This window comes from Porites lutea, chromosome 2 (genome assembly GCF_958299795.1).
Source record: "Porites lutea chromosome 2, jaPorLute2.1, whole genome shotgun sequence".
Lineage (NCBI taxonomy): Eukaryota > Metazoa > Cnidaria > Anthozoa > Scleractinia > Poritidae > Porites > Porites lutea.
In genome coordinates, this window is record NC_133202.1 from 41,814,935 (window position 1) to 41,836,870 (window position 21,936).

At 39.3% G+C, this 21,936-nt stretch overlaps 2 protein-coding genes across 2 annotated transcripts in view; both read right to left on the reverse strand.

Annotated features, from left to right (window-relative positions):
* LOC140928653 (acyl-coenzyme A synthetase ACSM4, mitochondrial-like) overlaps positions 1-21,936 on the reverse strand; it is a 40,150-nt gene that overhangs the window by 17,884 nt on the left and 330 nt on the right. The window contains exons 2-6 of the mRNA XM_073378432.1: positions 20,945-21,045; positions 20,432-20,544; positions 18,647-18,783; positions 18,223-18,281; positions 16,770-16,824 (exon numbers count right to left, since the gene is read on the reverse strand). Coding sequence (XP_073234533.1) covers positions 16,770-16,824; positions 18,223-18,281; positions 18,647-18,783; positions 20,432-20,544; positions 20,945-21,045 — 465 coding nt within the window. The remainder of the gene's footprint in view (positions 1-16,769; positions 16,825-18,222; positions 18,282-18,646; positions 18,784-20,431; positions 20,545-20,944; positions 21,046-21,936) is intronic.
* Positions 9,004-14,200, reverse strand: LOC140928654 (acyl-coenzyme A synthetase ACSM4, mitochondrial-like). The gene is made up of 7 exons (XM_073378433.1): positions 14,077-14,200; positions 13,836-13,937; positions 13,447-13,498; positions 12,783-12,858; positions 11,771-11,867; positions 10,251-10,373; positions 9,004-9,164 (listed from the first exon to the last, which is right to left on the reverse strand). The coding sequence occupies exons 1-7, from the start codon at positions 14,080-14,082 to the stop codon at positions 9,078-9,080; spliced, it is 543 nt and encodes a 180-aa protein (XP_073234534.1). The 5' UTR covers positions 14,083-14,200; the 3' UTR covers positions 9,004-9,077.

Sequence of the window (21,936 nt, forward strand, 5' to 3'; positions counted from 1 at the left end):
GATCGCCAACTCCAAGGTGTACTTCTACATGGTATGTTTCTAAAGTGACTGACTATTTAAAGACTTTACCTCCTCTACATGAGCTAAGTTTAAAGTTGATAACTTTAAGACTGTCATGCTCTGTGCATTAGCCTCTGCACAGAGACAGCAGACATTAACTGCTTTAGACCTAAAATTCAAAAAGGATCTCAAGATTCAATGAGCTTTGATGTAACTGATCGGTCAAAGACTTCCAGGCAAGGGAAGTCTATTAAGATCACCTTTTCGTCTACAGGTTGTGTCTCAGTTTGCCCGCTTGCTGCATTAAAGGAGTATATTTCTCGTTCTGAAGCACTTAGGGTTCGTAATGGGCATTTTGTTTCTAAATTGTTTTTGTCCTTCATTAGGCCATACAACCCTGTGTCCCCTAGGAAAATAGCTAGGTGGATCATGTCAGTATTATAGTCCGCAGAAACTCGAAATTTAAGGTACACAGTGTAAGAGGGGCTGTCACATCTCATGCGTATGTCACAGGCGCCCCAGTTGCTGATATCCTTAAGATGGCAGATTGGTCTAGTGAGCATGTTTATTGCAGACATTATTTGAGAGATGTTCTAGAGTAGGTCTAGTCCTTAATCTTAATAAATGCCTTATTTTGCTGTGTATGGAATTGCTGTTTTTGTTTTTAATGCGCGGTTCTTTAAAATCGCATAATTATCTCATAATGCGGAGCATATTGAAAGAGAAAGGAAAATTAGACGAGAAGTACTTACCTAGGAGTGTAATTGAAGTTCTCTTAAGATATGAGGAGCATTATGGGATAATGCCTCCCAACCCTGTCTTTTTTCCTTTTCGATGTTCCCACCCTTGGTTCTCTTGAGGACCTCGCCCTCTAGGAAGAACTGCGTGTCACTCTGCCTCCTAGGGTTTATATTGCTGCTAATTTGCATTTGAATAACTTCTTTTAAACATGACCACTGGTTAGGTAGGAAGTATGCATAATTATCTCATAATGCTTTACACATCTTAAGAGAACCTCAATAACACTTCAAGGTAAGTACCTCCCGTCTAATTTTCATTTTTCAATAGGCTAGTGTTCTGAAGGAAAATTTTGGCAAAACAAAAACACGCAACATGAAAAACGAGACAAGAAATCTACGGCTAGGTTCTAAGTAAAACTGAGATTAAACGCTAGAAGTCGCCGAAAATGAATATTCGAAAGCGCCTATTAGCTTGAATAACGGAAAACAAGCAAAACTTCAATGCAAAAGCCTAAGCGAGCGTAACATGAATGAATACGAATAAATATGAAAAACGATCAAATATAGGAAAATATATGTAAATATGAAATCTACGAGTAAAGAGCAAAACGACAATAAATGTTTATAGATAAACAAAACCTTGTGAAATGTGCAATTTCTTCTGTAACAATTTAGTTGTGTGAAACAGACAAGAATAATAATTTAGATATGCTCAGGTTACCTGCTCTTTTAAAGCCCATTCGTCTATGACGTCTGCAAAGTTATAATATTCTGGAACAAGAAAATCTTTTGATCCCCAAATTACGTTGTCCGCCATGAAAAACGAAGCTTAGGGTCAGTCTGCAACAAAATCTGATAGATTTGTCAGCAGTGTTTAGGACTAAGTTAACTTCCTCTTCATCGATGTGTCCAAAGGTTCCTTAGCAACCTTCAAAAACAAGGAACCTACATTTGACAAGATCAGAGCGGAAACAGACACGGGCTGAAGGTAGTCACAATATTTGAAAATTTACGCGCGTGTTTTAGGTGCCTGCCTAATCCGCAAGCAAGCTGTCCATAGATTCTAAGACGAGAACGACTACGAGTACGAGATTTTCTCAATAGTAAGTAGTGCTCGCGCGTGAGGCATTTTGGCGGGAAAACGTGGTAGCCGTCGTCATTCGACTGCGAGTTTTAGCGAGAGTGTCGTAGTGGCGGGAACAAGTTACCAAATGTAAGAAATTTTAGCATTTGCAATCGGTAGCTTATAGAGGGCTTAACCTCCTTCAATTGACGCCTACAGTGCTAAAGTATAATAAAGACTTCCGGGGTGTCTATTTTTCGACAATACGCGAAAAAAATTTAAATCAAATATCGTACTCGTAGTCGTTCTCGTCCCTAAAGGTCTGTACTACCTCCAATCTTAAGCACTTCGTTTGCTCGCCGCTTTCACGTGATCCTCAATCTAAAGAGAGTTTGTTGTTAGCTCTGCTGAATCGATATTAGCGTCCCTTTTCTATATAACGTCAGTTCTGGGGTGCAAGTAAACACTAAGTTAACTGCTGTGTTGATCGCGTTTAATAATGTTATAAAACAATTAGTTCATGCGTCAGCGTGCGTATGTCAAGATATTGAGCACGAGGGACATAAGAGTTGCTCGGGGCGCACAACTCTAGCCTCTTGAGTGTTCTCCAAACTTCCCAAGTGCTCAATATCTCGACATACGCACAGCTGAAGCATGAACTAATTGTTTTACAACATTATTAAAAGCTATCAACGCAGCAGTTAACTCAAAAAAATTTATCATTGTAGCGCGCCCTCAAAGCAGTACGCGTCAATGTCTACGTGACTATATTTTTGTTACCTCACAGTTATGTTTTTATCATAAAACTGAGGGAAAGTTCACTTAACGCGCTTAAGTTAACTCTCAAAAAGATTAAAAAATCCATATTGAGGTATCGGAAAACTATTAATTCACCAAAAATTAGTTTTGAGAGAAACAACTTTGCAAAGAATGATCTGCACATGCCATAGCCCGCACAGCTCGCGCAGATGACAACAACAACAACACTCACCTCTTTTCCCTACTATCGGTAAACGAATTCAAAAGTTTTTTCTTAAATTTACCTTATAAGACACATGGTAACCGCTTCATTGTGTACTGTTGAGTTATGAATGTACTTAGGAGACGTCTTGAGAGGATTGCTAAGCTCATAAGAACTCTAGGAGCGCTTACCATTGTACGGAAATTTCGGTGAAAAATTTCCGTCAAATGGTACTAGTTTTCTTTTGGCACCGAAAACAGGAACGGGATGGAGTTGTACCATTTACAAAATACCGCTAAATTTCTCACTTTCTCTCGACATGAAGCCTGGCACTGGTAATCAAAACAAATAGTACAGAAAATTTCGGTCATTTCGGTAAGAACGGGAAAAAGGTAATACCTCGAAAGGTATTACTTTTTCTCCGAAAAAATTTCCACCGGGATGAACCGTTCCATTTGAATTCTCCCCGGAATTTCCGGGTTTTCAGTACAAATGGTAAGCGCTCGAGGTGTAGTTTATTGACGTCATCAGCGTGCTCAATGGGAAAATGTTAAAATCATAAAAGAATTTTTGAAAAGATTTTGTGGTTGAGCAAAACTTCACTCGTCCGAAGGGCGACTTTTGAAGTTATCTCAATCGTCTGTAGTCGTCTGGGACGACCGGACCGTTTACTGAGTTCATACTTGCGGCCCGAAACCAATGTCAACAATAATAAACTTGAACTTGCTTTGTAAGTTGTCTTTTATTCTTCAGCGGCATTTCAACCAAAAAAGATAACTTCCTTACTGTCAATTTTAATTACGCAAATGAGTTAATTCTTAACGTAGTGGATAATGATGTGCTTATGATTTATTAAGAGGCGGTGCAGTACAGTATAACACAACTTAAAAGAGAGTACTTTAAATGAAATATTACAGTGTAACAATTAGATAATTATGTATGAATTGAGAAATAAATCAACTATTTTATTCCAATTTGGCTTTATTGGTTCTTAAGTTCTCAAGCTTCCTTACAGTCATTGCCACGAAGTAATCAAAGGATGACCTGGCTAGTAACTCATATCTCATGAAATTCGAATACGTTAGGGACGAGGGCATAATGGATCTCGCTTTCAAGCCCGGGGCGGGGGGTGAAGGGGAAGGGGCACTCAGGAGTAGAGGGGTGCGAACGAGGTCTTCAAACCCTGACGCTGTTTAAGACAAAATTCGTTTATTTGGCTAGACTTAATTTCATCATGTTTCATGACCCTGATTCGTTTCGTTTCGTATATAGAATAAGGTAATTTTTTAAACTAATATCATGGAATTAGATTTGTGTTTAGAAAAATATTGTTGGTATGATCAGGCTCAATTTTAGCAGCTTTCCAGGTTAGTGCCAAGCAGAACTCCTATATGTACATGTTGCAAATGTACATGTAGAACGCTCATCGCTAACCTTCACACTCTTTTAAAGGCTTCCGGTCCAAAAAGGCACCCTGTTGAAAGCCTGCAGGCAGGCGTTCGAAAATCCCCTTCCCCTTTCCTTCCAAACGCTTGCTACGCAAACTACCCTGTTCAATACTCTAAATAGTGAAATTGTATATGTTGTGGTTTAATTTTATCCTTGGTTTAAATTTTAATATATATATTTAGCCAGGGCTAAAAGCGAAGCTCCAATTAAGAAATTTATAATTTAAATCAAACAATAAACTTTTAATCCACAAATCATTTAAGTTAAGGTGGCTCCCTAGAGTATTTACCAATAATCCGAGCTATCAAGCATACGTTACAGAAGGAAATCTAGTTACTTTGTCTTTGCGATTTTGTTCACGAGATTCACCACTAAGGTTACCCATATAAGAAGGCTCCTTTATCAAGTTTCAGTTTCTGGATTAAGGCCGTTGCCATGGAAACATCGCAACCTTAGACAGGCAGTAATTTTGTCATTTTTGCCCATTTTTCCTTAATATTTCTAATTTCCCGCGGTGAAATGTCTTTAAACTTTGCTACTTTATATTAACAATATTGCTTAACGTTTTAAAGTGGAAAAAACATGGGGTCGTTAAGACGGTTTTGTCAATATTTTGTAATTTTTCTTAATAGTGGAGTTTAGCTCTTATAGATTTTGACAAAAAAAATTACAGTACAAAGGTACTGCGACTGTTAAGAAATGAGGCGATTTTTAAAAAATTTACCGAAGGAAACGCGAGAAATTCACGGTTAATTAACTGCGCTGACGTCACAAAAATCCGAAAAACACGCGTGGTTCGGGATCGTATGAGCCAAATACGCGCGCGAGCCATCACGCCCGCATGCGCATAATACACAAAGCTACTGAAAACGTGGTTTCTTTGAAGAGTACGAAAGCCATTGTTTTGAAGCCTTTTACTTGTATTATTACGATGACATCTCGCCAGTTGAAAAAGGAGAGATAGCTGATTCAATTTTATACCTAACACAGGATGTTTTCTTCGAAGTACTTGACTATTGTAGTTAAAATTCGAACCGTGGTGGTCACTCGTGAGGATGGCGATCGTCGGAGATGAAGACGGTGATTGTGCAAGGATCGCAATAAGCCCTTCATTTCCTAATCTGCTGTACACTGTTTGCAGATCTTCAAACGTCAGCCCACTTCCGGATACTTTTTCAACCTTGTTCTTCTGTAGGGATAATTTCGACGGCGACGTTTTTCTTTAAAAGTCTGCAGTAAAAGATGGCGCCGATCTATAAATCGTACATCATGTCCTCAGCTACACGTACAAGACCGTAAGTCTCGACGGACAACTATTGCTTTCGTCAAGGGTCAATCTGTAAGTAAAATTATTTCTCGCTGTGCAAAAACATTTTCTAGTGCATCTTGCATGTGCGTTGAAGGACGTTTGAAACAAGAAAAAATACAAGGATGTTGGTTCGTCGATGGAAAGGTTCCTTCGATTAGGATGCAAGTTAAGTGGAAAACCTTTTTTCTGATAAGTTTTTTAAACAATGTGATAGAGTCAGCAAAGCCAAAAAAAAAATTTACAATCCTTGTTATCTTGTCTTAAAGCCACTTCTAGAATTACTTAAATCAAATCAAATGTAAGAGAAATTAAGTGACCGAGGAGCTCCGCCAGTGAAGACAATCTTCAGTGTTTGTTCGGGAATTGGCTCGATCTTTCAGATCTTTCCACTGACCGTGAACCAAAGGCCAGAAACAGCAACATTGCTTCCTTCTGGGTTAGTGTACTAACTTCTTTGTTTTATAAGTAAAGTTTCCACTCACCATTTACTTCGACTATCAAACGTTTGTCTACTTTTGAAGCGAAAGAATTGATGTCTTTGGAAAATTTCTGCTTTGTTTTTACGTACAATTTACTCTTATGGAGATCGATAGTGACTTGTAACCGGTGTAGCATTGTCTCCTCTCATAAGTGTTTGACCTACACTAATCAAACTTTTTGCACAACGAGCTTCAACAGAAAGTTAATAAAGTTTTTTGGGTGGAATATTTCGAAACTGAGAGGCCATGTTTGTTTTAATTTTTGCGTGGACGTCGCGCGGATTTTAAAGCTCGCGCCCTATTATTGCTCAGGCTGCGCACGGCCAATTTACTCTAGGGAGCCACCTTAAGGGCACATTCATGTGACTTTTGAGGGAAAGGCTAAGTTATTTTAGAGTGAAACATCTTACATCGAATTGATAACCTTATATGTACACCCAAAAAATAGCAAACATCTTCGATCACATTCAAGATCACAGTAGATTAGGCCTTGAAAACAAATTCTTGGAAAACGAATCACGCCGAATTTTTTTGCGTTCGACAGGTTTACTTTACAAATTCTTGCCAACAAATCTGGGGGTGTTTAAACCAACCTTTTATAATTTTTATACATCACATTTGAGGTGAAACAGTACTATTTATCATACAGACCTCGGACATAATGCAGTATTTCACAATTTTTCAAGACAAATTGCACTCAGTCAATATTCAGGACGATCAATCGTAAAGCGAAACCGTTCAAAAATTTCCAAAATCACCCATATGGCCAGCCGGTTCTCGTTTCTCTAGTGCGAGGTGTCAGTGTGGTCGAGTGTTTGAATGAACTTTAATAGAGTTAAGCTTCAACATAATAGCGAATTTATTATTATGTTTTTTGTTATTTAATGGTTTCAGTTACAACGATGTGTAATCTTATAAAGCGTTTGATACGCGCGACATTTTTGAGTACTCCTGCAAGCGATGTTCATGAACGATTAAAACAAACGGCACAGACAAGCGATTAGAATTGCAAGAGAGACTACTATCAATCAAAAAAAGAAATATAATTCGGTGAAACATTTACAGAGATAACAATTTTCATTCATGAAGACAAGTATTAAAGTGTCTCTAAAAATCCTGAGTCTCGGTGTGAAGCTTTATAAGCCGGCTTCCCGGCGCGGGTGTTTACTGTTTTCCAAGGTGAACTCCTCGAAGCAAGAAAATCGCTCAAAGTTTTCTTTCTACAGCCAAATTTATAACTAGATATTCTTCGGAACGTTTTCTTTCTATCTGTGGTGAGCAAATATATCTGAAGGTTTGTTAAAGTTCTGTAAGCTTATATCAAACCGTTCAAACCTGATACTAGGTCAGATCATTGACTCAAACTACGGCTACAAACGTGCATAAACTTGCCGCATAAACTGTCAGCGTGAACTGTGCAAGACTTCATGAAATTAGATATAGCAAAAACAAACATCAAATACAATAGTTACTCAGGCTTACCATTCGAGATTCAGTTCCTGAAAGCTATCAAGGAAGGCCACAGTTGCTTGAGACTTTTAAACCCTCTTACGCATTAAGCAAGGTGAAAAACGAAAACGATGCCATCCGAAATCGAATTACCAAATTTTGACAAGCGACGCGTTTCTCAACCAAAAACCCAGTAAACAAACCAGCCATGAATAACAGAAGACTCTTGATAGCAGCTGTATTTCATTTTGTACATCCAGAAGAAAAAGACAGTTAAAAACATCACAAGTTGACACAAAACTCTTCAGCTTCAGCTGTCAAAGTAAACAATTTTCAAGATTTCCTGCATAATTTTTTCGCATGAACTCACCTGTCAAATTTTGACCAATCAGAGTATAAAAATTGGACGTAGAGCGTGACCAACGCGTGACCATGGTAAGATAAGGTCTTCCCCGCCTGTACTTTTAAAAAAACTGGCTGAATTTTCGCTTCCGAAGTCAGTTTGAAATCAAAATCCTAATAGTGCGGGGCCATAGTGACATAAACACAACATATTTGATATGAATCCTTGGAAAAAATAAACTTGAGCCTGCGATCATTTCAAACTGGTAATTTGTCAGCGGATAACTTCAAAAAATACTCGACCTCGATGGGCCGACACTTGAGCCCGCGCTACGGTCAGGTGATACTGGTCAGCGGATGCCCTGCTTTGACAGCTGTCAATTGATCACAACAATGATGTGCAATTAGTTTTCTCTTGGGTTCCCAAACTAGCTATGGAAAAGTGTGAGAGTAAACATTGGTTGTCCTGTGGTGCGGACGGACGGTCGGTCGGCGGTCGGTGTACGGTCACGTGATTACCAAATTTTCTGGGATGGGTAGATTTACTAAGCTATGGGGCTCCGCCCACGCGCGCGCTTCGCGCGCGTTGAGCTCCGCTACTATCTTTTGTTTCAAAATCATTATCCTACATTACCATACCCAAAAACAAAAGATAATAAAATTTAAACCAAGAATAATAAAATTAAGCCACAACATATACCATGATTAAGACCCAAGACCCTGAAAACCTTACCCTGTTCAGCCGGTTTAGTACATACACGTTTAGGCCTTGAGTCCTCCCTTGGGGTTGATTTCCAGTGTCGCGTAATTTTTTCGTGCGTACGCACGCAAATTTTACGCGCGTAAATGAAATAGAGGCAATGTATGAAAGGCCACGCGTAGATGTAAAAGTTGAGCGAGGTTCAACTTAAACGTATATGCGTGACCTTCCATACGGTGTCTCTAGCTTATTTACGCGCGCAAAGTTTACGTGCGTACGCATTGAAATATTACGCGACAGTGAAAATCCACCTTTAAGTTTCTACGTTTTGTTTTTTCAAATGTTAGTCATGTGACAATACTCTAGAGAAGTGCCTCCTTCAAATTTTGTCGTATGTGCATAACATAACTTGCGAAAAGACAAAGGACAAAATCCCTCGAGGGCATCAAAAGGAAACATACAGTATCATAACAAAACTGATCGGAATGAAGTTCAATTGTGGCTGTTCCTTGCAAAACATAGTTTTCCTGTTCTATTATTTAGAGTCTGAGGCAGTTTACTTTGCAATATGTAGGGTTGTATCATTCACTGGATATTCCCCTCCTTATCTCTCAGCTGACGTCTAACTACCTTGCCTGATAAATTTCTAGGAAGATCGTCTATGAACTCAATCTGTAAAATAGGATGATACAAAGATAGAAATTTTATTGTTTCTTTGGATCATGGATTATACGTTTCTAGGGAACTGCCCCCATACCCCTCCCCTAAGCCAACGTTAACACTTACTTCTCACTTGGGAAGGGGTAGGTGGGCAGCCCAGAAACGTTTAATGATTTTTTTTTTTGTGCAGGGTTTACCAAACCCGGGGTTACCCGGGGGGTACTCCTGGAAATTCTTGGTGGGGGTGTGCCACCCGATTCTCCAAATCTTGACCCTATTCCAGACTAAAAAATGTCATTTTCCACACCCTTTTTCAGACCTGGCATCATTTCTTATTAACATTACATCTACTTAGATTAGAACGCCAACAAAAAGGTTTCTTAATATCCATTACGAATTCGCATATAACTTTTTCTTCCTTATTCATTCGGAATTGAAACGACAAATACTTTCATACACTCCCGTAATTCCCTTGAAACCACACCCGATTCCAGACAAAAATGGGCAAAGTCTACACCCATTTTCATACCGAAACGGCGCAAAAACCATACCCTACGGGGCGGAATATACCTATATGGCATATATAAGGGATTACCCCCCGGGGACTAAAATCTCTTATCTTAGCCTGTGAACAACCGCCCCCTCCCCTGAGATTAGGCTGATTTAGCAACAGAACGGAAACGTCCGTTGACCACAGCGCGCGCAAATCAAACAACTGGCTTGACCAATGGCACAAATTGGGCACCGGAAGTCGTGTTTAGTCCTTTCCGCGCGCTTTCCCGTCGTCAATTGACGTTCCCGTCCTGTTCATAATCAGCCTATTTTTTTCTGAGGGAAGGTGGTGGCTGTACACAGGCTATCCTATCTCAGATGCAGTGGTTATTTGGTTTAATCCCTACCAAACCTTCCTTGGGATCAAAAAGACTTTCTGCATCGAATTTGAGTTACTGCGCTCCACGTAGAACGCACTCCTATGAGAGTTTGTAGTTAGACTTTATAGGGAAAACAAACCAAGAGCCATTATGGCTCTTGGTAAAACGGATCTTTTAACAGGTACATAGCAGTAAAAGGAATCAAAATATGTCACAAATCGATTACCTTTTGTGGACACATCCAGGCTGCAGCATTGTATTTCATGTACTCCTGTAGTTCTTTCATCAGCTCATCCTGGTTTTTGTTCTTGAAGTCACTTGACAGCACAATAAATGCTTTTAAAATTGTCTAAAAAAGGAAAACATATCCTTAACCTATTTAAGGCAAACAAAACTTGATTCAGGTCCCAGATAAGAGCCTCTTTCCTAACTTCAATTATATTCCGTCACTTAATGGGAAAGGAAACTAAAGAAAAACAATAGGATTATAGGAAAGATTGTCAGGTACAATAAATTGCAACTCCTATATGGTGTTAGAGACTGAATGAAAAGTAATTACTAACAACACTATTATTGCAAAGTTGTGCTGGCTGTGACGTTGGTAGCAATAATTCACCGATGGGATACTCTCTCCTCCGCAGAGGCCTCTTTGTGTCGTACGGAGACTGGGAAGAAGGGAAAATAAGCGCGCGGGGCACGATGGGAAGGGGAAAGAGAGGAAGGGACGTAGGCTCCCGGCTTTTCCCTCTTCCCATCGTCCCCCGCGCGCTTTCTATTTTTCGATTATTGCAGTACTTTTCTCTATTTTTACTGGGATACAGCCGGAGAATTTGCGGAGGAGAGAGAAAAGGATACGAATCCGTGACCTTCCAATCACCGGGATCTCTATCCTACTAAACTACGCTGCCAGGGAGAGACTCGAGGACATTAAAAAAATTAAACCCATTTATAAGGATGATGCCTTAGCTTTCATTTTCCAGGAAGACTGCGGCACAATCCTAACTTCAACAAACTATTTCTGCTATAAAGATCTCACGATATCCAGGTCATTAAGGATGTTTCAAAAGTAGCAGAAAGAAATACGAAAATTATAAGTTTTCCACTAACAAACCCAAAATCATTTAATGTGTCGTACCCGTATCATTTAAGTATTTCACCATATCACGAGCTATATTACGAGGATAATGCTGTTTTGGGTCAATTCTGTGCTGAAGTCATACTTGGTACCCACGTTTACCCATGCACAAAATGATCCTGAAGAGTTATGAAGAAGGTACCAACAAATTTCATAAGGGGGCGGCACTAACTATGTTTTTTTTAATAATTCTTGTAGGTAAAGCATTAAAAAAAAAAGCTGGCCCAACTTGTTCCGCTTTCAATCCATGTCACCCTTGCCATTTGTTGCAACAGACGACAGGAAAAAGTTTCAATGCCTAAATATAGTCTAATGAATAACGAAACTGGACCATTATTTTTGGAATTCAGTTAATGCGAGAAGAAACGGTTTAGCTTTAAGACAGATAGCAAAAGCTTGACCTATTGTAGCCCCTTAGATACTTTAGAAGAGGTTTTACGCAACCGGTCCGTCTTAACCAGTCTCAGATTCAGTGTCTTACCAGGTTTTATTCTCGCCCATACGATATACTCTCGTCCAAAGCAACTCTTCTTCAATGTCTCATGTTACAAAATTTGATTCGTACCCAGTTTTACAGTATAAACGTCTAATCCAGATATAAATAAAAATACCTGAGACAACTGATTGAGACTGCTGACCACAGCACAGTCAAGTACCGCAGGATGTTCTCTTAAGGAGGTCTCTACATCACAAGGATTGATCAGGAGTCTGAAAATAATTGTTATGATTCTCTAATTATACCGGCCAACCATCCTTACGAAGTACTCCTCAAAACGACTACATGTAATAATGACTGACATTTCGACGACATGCGCAGAGATTACCATCATATTCAAATTAAGCAGATATGGAATGAGATGTCAAATAGCTTAAAAAACATATCAAAGAAGACCTTCAGAAAAAAAAACTTTAAGGAGCTTTATTAAGTATATTGAAAACCGAAGACAACTATAATGATAATGACAAAATCATGGCCAAACTTAGAAAATATATACTTCCAGTTTTTCTCTCTTATTCTCGTTTTTTTTGAAAAACTGTTAGTTTAGTCTTCTCTTTTTCAAACTCATTTTTTGCCATTTGTAATATTAAGAACTTGTGAGACTGACCTGCCTCGATTACTTTTAGCAACATGCAAGTCAGTCAGATTTGCCGACTGTAAATAGTTTTCATATATAATAAATAAACTTGAAACTTGAAAACTTGCTTCACAGCTGTTCTTTGTCTCGTCACGCAACGACGATGTCGACACAAAGAACCGCTGTGGTGCAGACTAGACTGTCCCTGGGTCTCCGAGGATGAAAGCAATCCTAATGTAAGTTACATTGTTATTACTTGCGGTAATTAAAGTTTTTGTTAGGGAGTACTCTGATCCACCCAATCAAATCAGATGAAACTGTCTCTGCAGCTTTCGCTCGACAGTATGCCACTTGTTTTATGCCTCATCTTCAAGGTGCAGGAAGGAGGAATATAATGCAAAAAAGCTTCATACAAGGAAAAGTTTAGACTGATTTATTTTAAAATTAACTTTCAATCGGTAAAAAAAAAAACATTTTGTGAAAGTTATTTGAAGATACAGCCACACGTATCAGCGGAAAGGTTTATTGCTAGAGAAAAATGTCTTACGTGTTCACGTTAATAAGGTCATCAGCTCGTCCGACAATCCAGAAATGACCGTCTTTGTCACTCCGTCCCAAATCACCTGTTTCAGTATTTACCCCGTTAGAGCTCAGTACCAAATATGCATAGGCAGATAAAGGTCATAATTCAGCAGTATAGCATAGTTAGTCCTACAGTGAAAGGTTCCGACTTTACTTATGAATTAATTGCAAGGTACTTTAACGCTCAGTTAGCATAATATAAGGGTACATTTGATAATATTAGCAAGTTTTGATTGATAACTTCTTCTTGGCCATGTAAATGGGAGAACTTCATAAGGTTTTTGCCTTCTAAAGAGATAACTCGTACAGTTTTTGATTGGTTTCCGAATGCAGGCTTCGTTTGGAATCAGCTTCTGACACTCCCCATGTTACAATAGCAGACGTGAATAGAGCGAAGCCACTTCTATAATTAGCTAATTGAAGCAGATTCAGGTTGAAATCATACAATCGTAATTCAAGTTACACATTAGATGAAAGCCCACTCGTAACATGCGTGAGGGACTGGGGGGTCTAACGATAGCGATTACATTATTGCTACAAATCAGGTAAGCTATTCATGACAAGGAAAACTCATCGAGGAAAACGTCCTCGTCAACTTCCCTCATGTAATGATCACAAACTTAACGCACCTGTCACGTAAAAATCTCCAGAAAAACAAGCCTCGGTTTTCTGAGGATCATCCTACAAACAAGTTATCACTTCAGGTTAATAAAGTTCATAGTAACATTGTTCATTATTCGTATGTATGTTAGAACTAGGATTTGGAAGAAGATTTCAACGGAAACTTAAGGCGATGTTACACGGGACGATTCGCAACGACGATTTTTAGCGCAACACAGCGTTGCAATGTTGGAACAATGTTGTTACCATTCGAAATAATGTCGCAACAATGTTGCAACGCTGTGTTGCGCTAAAAATCGTCGTGGCGAATCGTCTCGTGTAACATCACCTTTAGGTTTCTTCTAACTAAATCTAAAAAATTGAGTTAGCTCACTTAACAATTATTTCTTTTTCTTACCACATAACAGGTAAACATCTTAACAGGACGATAGGGTTTTACACGAACCACAATTCTTCCCAGTGTGTCGTGCGGTAGCTCTTGGTTATTATGGTCAACAACCTATATTTCAATGATAGTTGACAAACAGTGCATAAGCCTACAAAACATGTAGACGTAAATACGTAAGTATCAGAATTTGTTCGCAGAATGTCCGGCTAAAGTTGGTGAATATTTACTACTAGTAGTCAAATCAACTTACAAGCATGTCAACACCATGGAAAGGCCTACCAACAGATTCGAGCTGTGAGCTGTTTCCTGCGTCTCTGTACCATGTCAAAGCATTCTTTAAGAAAAAATATGAATTACGCACATACGAGATGAAAGAGAAAGATATGTAACGAAAGCCTGATCAGTATTCATCGTGGTATGTCTATGATAGTATGTGTGACGGTAGTCCATAAAACGGTCTGCTATGACTGCGGAGAATTGTCCTCACGTAGCTGCGCCATTTTGGCATTCATAAATTTCTCCATCACAGGGCCACATTCTGAGCATGTGTTTAGGTTGTGCAGTCAGCAACGCCTGGATTGGTCTCTAGTATCCGTAACGCTGTCTGCACAGTGCCTCCAATCATAAGAATAATGTTGTTTACATACCCTCTCAAAAAGGACAGAAATAAGATAGGCTCCTTTTCCAATGGAACTCAGCAGCTCAGTGGCTCAGTTTTGTACTGCCGAGCGGAGGAGGTGGGAGAGGAGGGCTTTTGGGAAAGATCACCCTAAACCTTCACGTGACTTGAATAACCACTTAGAATTGACCGTCTCGTCTTACAAAGGCAGGGGTAAGAAAAAGCGAGTTTGAAGTTATTATCTCGTGCGAAATGTATGACACTTAAATGAAGGCATCCTTAGAGGCCGAGCCAGTGGACACAGACGTATTGCGACGACCGGAAATACGACTGTGTCCGCAGGCTACTGGAGGCCCTGATTAACAGATTTTGAAACATACCAGCTCCGTTTGTCCGTAAAAGTCCCAGAGCTCCACTCCTGTTTTTTCTCTCCAACGACGTAGCACTTTCTTGTTTGATGGTTCCCCTGCGACGAAGCAGCGTTTTAATGTGGCAAATTTAAAGCTATCATGAGAACCCTCCTCCAAAGCCTTTATGTAAATGGAAGGCCTAAACTGAGCCACAGTAATAGGATACTCCTGCAAGGTTTTCAGGGCTTCTCTAGGGGTCACTTTCTTGTAATGAACGAAAGTCCCTGCTCCATCGGACCAAGCACCATAAAAAGACTGAATAAGAAGCACACTCCACCCAGTAGGAGTAGTTACCCAAATTAAATCTGTTTCTTCATTAGTCCTGTAAGAGAAAATGATTTAGTTAAATGCTTTAAGCCTAACCGAGGAAGAAAACTGAAAGAATGCATTTTACAGCTCTCCTCTCTAAAGCAGACCCTCTATACAAAGAGTACTAATTTCAGCACAGAAGCACACGTACCAACTGTACCTTACGCATGCGCACAATCATATCACCCCGGCAGCGGCAGCAATTGAGAGCTGTTTTGTCCTCGGTTGTGCGTATGCGTATGCGTAACGTACCAGCCGAACATGTGCTTCAGTGCTGAAATTGGTATTGTCCTCTATAAAAAGCCCCACCCATCCTTAGAAGAAGAAATGTTTTTTAGCCCTCCCTCTCTTTTTACCCACTACCCCTTAGTGGCGGAGGGACTAAATTAGGAGCGAAAAATCAGTATTTCTTCCCCCTATAGCACGTACTTTTCAATTGCTAAACTTCCCAGTCCCATACTGGCTTGCGAGTGTTCGATCATCTTTGCATTTCCAGTTGTTCCGCTTGAGAAGAATATGTTAGTGGGAGCTGAACTTAATGAGTTCACGGACTTTCAAAGAGAAAAATAAAATAAAATAAAACAACGACATGTATTAAACAAAACAGTGGTAAATTTCAAACTTTGTGAACAGGATGAGAAAAATGAATTCCAACAACTACAACCAAAGAAAGTTGCCACGCCAACCTCACCTTTGACTGTCAGTATAATAATCTCTCAGTTATCATTCTATGCTATTATGCTATACCGTAATGAAGAAAAAAAGAAAGCGAAACAGCTGGTTATGACTGCACGCTGCTCTGTTAAAGTTCTATCCGTGTCACGTGATAAAGATAATAATGATTATGTTAATGATAATGATACTGATAATGACAATGACAATGACAATGATCATGACAATAATAATAATAATAATAATAATAATAATAATAATAATAATAATTTTCGGCTGGTCAGATCTCTTTTAGACCCTTCGCAATGTCATTATACTTCGACATACAGCATTTTCGTTGTTGATTCTTTGCTAACGTTATTTTCTGCAGAGAGTGCGAAACTCGCGAGCGCAAGGAACAAGTGTCCCCACGCGCCTCACAGTGAAAGAGAAAAAATGCTGGTTTCTTTGCCGTCTCTGTCATTTTGCGAGCCTACTGTATTTTCAGCTGTAGGCACACCGATTTTCCTAGGTTGTAACGTATTGGCTTCTGATTCGTGAGCTCTTGTCACGTGCGCAAAAAGATCGTCAAAAAGGTCGACCTTTAGTTATGTCTTATATGTATGTTTTCAGCAGGTAGAGAGATTCTGAGTAGGTTCATTCCTATGACGCAAGCTAAACCCAGAAATCAAGCTGTTACATTTACCCTATCAACTATTCAAGATTGTATTAACAGTACTCTGGTGCAACCATTTGCGATTTTTAACGTTAGAGGAACCTGCATGTAAAGCAACGATAACGATGATGTAAACGGTAATAACAACAATTGATTATACACGCCACGTGTGGTATAAAGAAAAATTGAATTGAAAATTTATCTGTTCTTACTATTCATGGATATATGACAGGCAGCTTAATGTTTTAGCTTTACAGAGTACTTTACTTTCAAGTTACCTGAAAATCGCCACTTGCAGTTTCTAAAAGGCTCTCAAATTCCAACCAGCCTTCCCTGCAAGTATAGTAGAAACCACAGTATCGTTAAGATACCTCTGCTTTAGCTTTTTAGGCGCCGATGCAAATCACTCACCGAATAAAAGCAGCATACCTTATCACTTACCTCTTACCTAGACATTAAACGGTCAGGCACGGCCCAGTTGAGTCCTGACCAGGAGTTATTTTTTTAAAATCAGGTTTTTCTGTCTTTCTTTCTTCCTTTTTTTGTTCAAAAGCATTTTCTTGAATTGTCTACTGTCATTCTTTTTTAGAGCATCTTATCATCAAATTGTGGACAAAATGAATTAAATGGAATCTAGTGGTTTTTTTAAGCTTTTTAAGGTGGCTGAATACAGTTTTGGGGTCGGTCAGCGGTAACTCGCGTGACGGCGGGTGTTTGAAATTAGATATACACACGACACGATTTCTCAAAATCTACTCGTCAAAATTTTGTGATATTTGGCAGAATTTTAACTTTATCGTATTTTACATAATGAGAACTTTAAAATGGAAGTTGAACAGACGAATTTTGTGACACATTTAGTAATTAAAGTACAATTACATTATTGATTATCTAAAAACCCGTCTGTTAAAATTTGGTCAAATAAGTTTCAAATGGTAATGATTAATTATAGTATGCTGTGTGCAAGTTCATAGGAAAATCTAATGAGCAAATTTTATGTGAACTGAGCAAAAGTGAAATTTTAAGGTTGCATACAATCGTCTATGTTGCCATGGAAACTACGAAAACGTCACATTTTACCTGTCAATCAAAATCTTTCATCAGTATATTTTTCAGTTACCCAGTTTCAGCTTGTGAGCTGCAACCTTTCTCTTGCTATGGATTTGGCAAATGACATACACTCGATAACTGACAAAACTGTGTTCAGCGACATTGAGCTTCATAGCTGAATTCAAATTTCGCTCTAACCCTGGGTTATCATAATCCATAATAATCTTTTTCTGACCCGACCGAAGCCTAAAGGAGATTTACAAACACGCGCGCGGGAGTCTCCAATTATAATTGATAAAAAAAAGATGACTGTATCTACATGCCTCGAAGAGGGTGCATAGGGCATGAAATATAAAAAATCCCTAGTAAATACAAGGATTAAAGTTGCAATTTTAAATAATCTGTCCCAACTGAAAACTGTGTTTTGGCCTCTCTGTAATTCAACTAAGTTCAATGCGTTTCGGTTGCTTTGAAAAACATTCGATCTACAATTGCATCAAAGAATAATAATTGTTTGCCTTGGTCCTTTCAACAAGACTATCTGTTCTTCGTCATCACATAGAAGAAACTTCAAAAAATATATAAAAACTCTCGTCGAGGACGTTGTTGATGAATGGTTTTTGTGTAAGAAGTAAGGAAGACGCGTTGGACGCATGAGTTGAGATAGACCTTCCAAGATACCTTTGTTTAACTTTGATCCTGTTGACCAAAATCTTACTTTTTATATTGACTTCCGTAACCTGTAAAACAAAATAAACCGAAGAAACAAACCAACTAAGAGCAGCAAAGGCATAATAAGTGACAATATTTCAACGCATTTTTTTCCTAACTTTTGATTGGTCTAGAAGTTATAACGTCACTGCAGCCTACCGATAATGATCTGCCCATGTGCCATGGAGAAAGGGTGTCTTTAAACCTCGGAACACCCCCGGAACACTACTCACGTGTCTATCACATTTTGTTGAAGACTGACCCTAAGCTTGTTTTTTCATGGCTGACAACTTCAGAAACTTCAGTTCTTCTGAAAATGTTCCCATACCTGAACTGCCTTATATTTAAACATTGCAGAGTAGTTTATTTAATCAAATAAGATTGAGTCACATACCTTTTCGATAACATCAAACAGCTCTTCTCTAATCTGATCAGAGTTAGCTGACACCACACAGACTGGTTTGGACTTCACAATTCTGCGGTGAAGTTCTTTGGGCCCAATGTTATCTGGGATTACCATGAAGACTGCACCTGTAACAATAGTGCTAAATTAACAGGATAGATCTCACCCCCGATAGACAATTCATTGTGGACGTATTTCAGGTTATGTTTGCACTATAAGGAGATAGCTTTTGCACCGACCCGGAAAACTTAGGGCTTCTGTTGATGATGATGATGATGATGGTTTATTAAAATATGAATTACAATGTGCTTACATAAGTTACAACTAAAAATAAAATTACATTTGTTTCAGAGGGACTGGGATTACAGGCTATTTATAAGTTATTTACAATTCAGATATAGATAAAGGACAATACTAGAGATAACTAGACTCGTAAGATTAGTTAATTTTCGCCGTTTCTGGGAAAAAACTAGAACCGAAGCGTTTTGTTCTATACTGGAAGCGGCTAGAACTGCTACTGTTCCTAAGATGGTAAGAGTGGCATTCGGATCGCACGGAAGGGAGAAGGCGGTGCAGCTGGCCATCCGGGTTATTTTTGATATTGTGCCACACTTTAAGACACAGGTGGGCGCGTCTATCCTCTAAACTGGTAATGTTGGCTTGTGCAAGAGCCTGTTGATAGTGGAGGTCAGGGTATACGATTCGCAGGGCCCTCTTCTGGATAGCTTCAAGCTGGTCAATGAGGAAGCGAGGAAGGCAAGTAGCCCAGACAACAGAAGAGTATTCTAGGACAGAGCGAACCAGGGGGCTATAGATGGTGACAAGGTCCACTGGAGGGCCCCTTTGCGCGCTTCAAGTTCCTGAGAATGTGCAGTCACTTAGACGCCTTGCAAACAAATTTCGTTGGTGTTATCGTTCCACTTTAAGGTGTTCACACATAAGAACTATAATTTCGGCGCATTTCTGTGTAACGCCTTTGTGACCGCGCGATCTCTGAAATAAGGGCACCCAACGACTGTTTTCTGTAAAATATCTGTTCGGAGAAGCAAATATTGTATGCCTACAATTTTCTATTACTTGGGAGCGGCTAAAAAATTATAGATGACAGTTCCATTCGTGTACAATTTTCGAAGCTTATCTAACAAATTCCCCACGATTTTCTGAAGTTTAGTTTTTCACATTTCACTCCCCAGGTTAGGGTATTTTTCGTAGAAGCCTCAAATTCTACAGGCGTCTTCAGTAAGGTATTTCTATTAGCTTCTATTTTTTTTTCAAGAGTTTGCAGTGTTAAGGTCTCCAATTTGTTCTTCCTAAATCACCATGTTTGGGACAAACGTAGGACAACTTAAAATACATTAACATATATTTTGGTGGCCCATTGCTATCAGCCACCCCCCCCCCCCCCCCCTCCCCCCTCCCCATTTAAAAATCCTGGATCCGTCCCTGCTTTCAAACGGCTCTTCTCTTAGAAATTGACTGGGTTTATGCGTTGATATTAACATGTTGGAGCATTTGCTATGCACCTTGTTATGCACGATATGCGGCATGAAAATTGAAATAAGTCGAAATCTGATAGAAACGATACAGTTAGAGCTAACGAACCAATCAAGGAAGAACTGATCATTTCAAATTACAGGACGAGATAAACGCACGCTTTTATGAGTTTTATCGTCAATGCCTATGTTTACTTTTCCTTTCAAAATCCGCTGTGTTAGTATGTCTACATGGCTATAGAATCGATATAAATCTAATCCACGACACCTTAATTAACCCAACCTGTTCTTAAACAAGCAGCCTGTATCATCCAATACTCCGGAACTGCGGGCAAAATTATCATTACACGGTCGCCTTGTTTGATATCAGCGGCCGCACACAGCAAGTTAGCCGTCCTAGAGGGAAGAAAAAGCAAGATTACAATCTCTGAATACGAGGTACCCACGTGACACTGTTTTAGTTGCTTTTGGCTCAAGGATATATGGTGGTTAACCAAGCAGTGAAAAAGTTAAATTTTACATTTATCGTTATATCTACAGTTGGGGAGTGACAAACTTCATGCATTTGTGTAAGTAGTTGCACTTCTTTAGTGGCGACCCACTTTGCAAGCTTCAAGAGCGTCTATAGAGATGCAGTCCGGTAATTGACAGCAATAAGCAACCTAGATGGTAAGCGTAGATGAATTTCTCAAAGGGGCGTTCAAAAAAATAAAACATCCCACGTTAGCGAGAAGTTAATTAACTTAAGTACAGATTGGAAATGCCATTTAAGGAGATAGGCTGAGAAAACTATTACTTTTTAGAGTTCAAAACGACTTCTTGAAAACTCCACTTCACTTCATTACCGTCACCATCAATCCACCAAAGGGCTGGAATATCACTCTTTCTTTTGCTCTCCTGCAACGAGTAAAAGTTAAAATACACTAATCAGTATAATTGTGAAGTTAAAAATACAATACAGTAAAAACCCGCTGGTAAGCACCTTGTAAAAACTTTGTCTTTTTAATACCCAAAGATATTATTTATAGAAGAACCAGTTTTGCCAAGCAAGGTTAAGCAGGTTCTTATATGTATCACAGTTAAATCATGATAAAATTTTAACCAAGGAATTTGAATTTGAGATCACATATATCTGTCTAATTTCGTTAAAACGTGGCCACTGGGATTTCGCCTGGCGCCGGGCGCAGCCCGGCTTCAGGCCAGCCCAGTGCCAAAAAATGTAGGGGGCTTGACGTCTTGGTCGGTACAGCTGGATAGCTCAGGGACTGCCCTAACAGTAGGTGGGTGGATCAGGCCTTGGGGTCAAAATTAGTGGGGTAGGGAGGGGGCTGTTTTAACACAGCCCCTGCAGTAAGCAGTAATGTTCAGTGCAGTCTTTGACTGGCGAGTACCTTGGTCTTAATTTGCCCTAGCCAGCTGAATCAGGCCTCTGCTGAGAATGATTATCATGATAAGTGCAGAGCTCAGTGGGAGGTGCAGACAGTCACCAGTTGTGCTGGGTGGGGAGGGTCAAAGTCTTGGTATCAAGGACGAACTTAGCATAGGACCTTTAGACACTCACTGAAGCCATGTTTTTCATAAATCCAGTCAGATATATAGTGTAATCAGTTTAGTTAGGCTGATCAAAATACAGTTGTGAATGAACCTAATTATCCTAGAATTGCCAAAAAAACTACCCCAAAATACAAGAACCTGCTTTGTCAGAATTAATTTTAAAAAATGTAGGCTCTTACACCATGATTTTTTACTGTATGATCAACTGCATACATATTTTTAAATGTATGAGTT

Bases quoted from the DNA above. Each gene is read 5' to 3' on its own strand.
- LOC140928654 (XM_073378433.1), bottom strand. The intron at 11,868-12,782 runs GTAAGACATTTT...AATTATTTTCAG, and splicing joins GACCTTATTAACGTGAACAC to ACTCCTGATCAATCCTTGTG. The intron at 10,374-11,770 runs GTATTTTTATTT...TTCCTTTTTTAG, and splicing joins GTCTCAATCAGTTGTCTCAG to ACAATTTTAAAAGCATTTAT.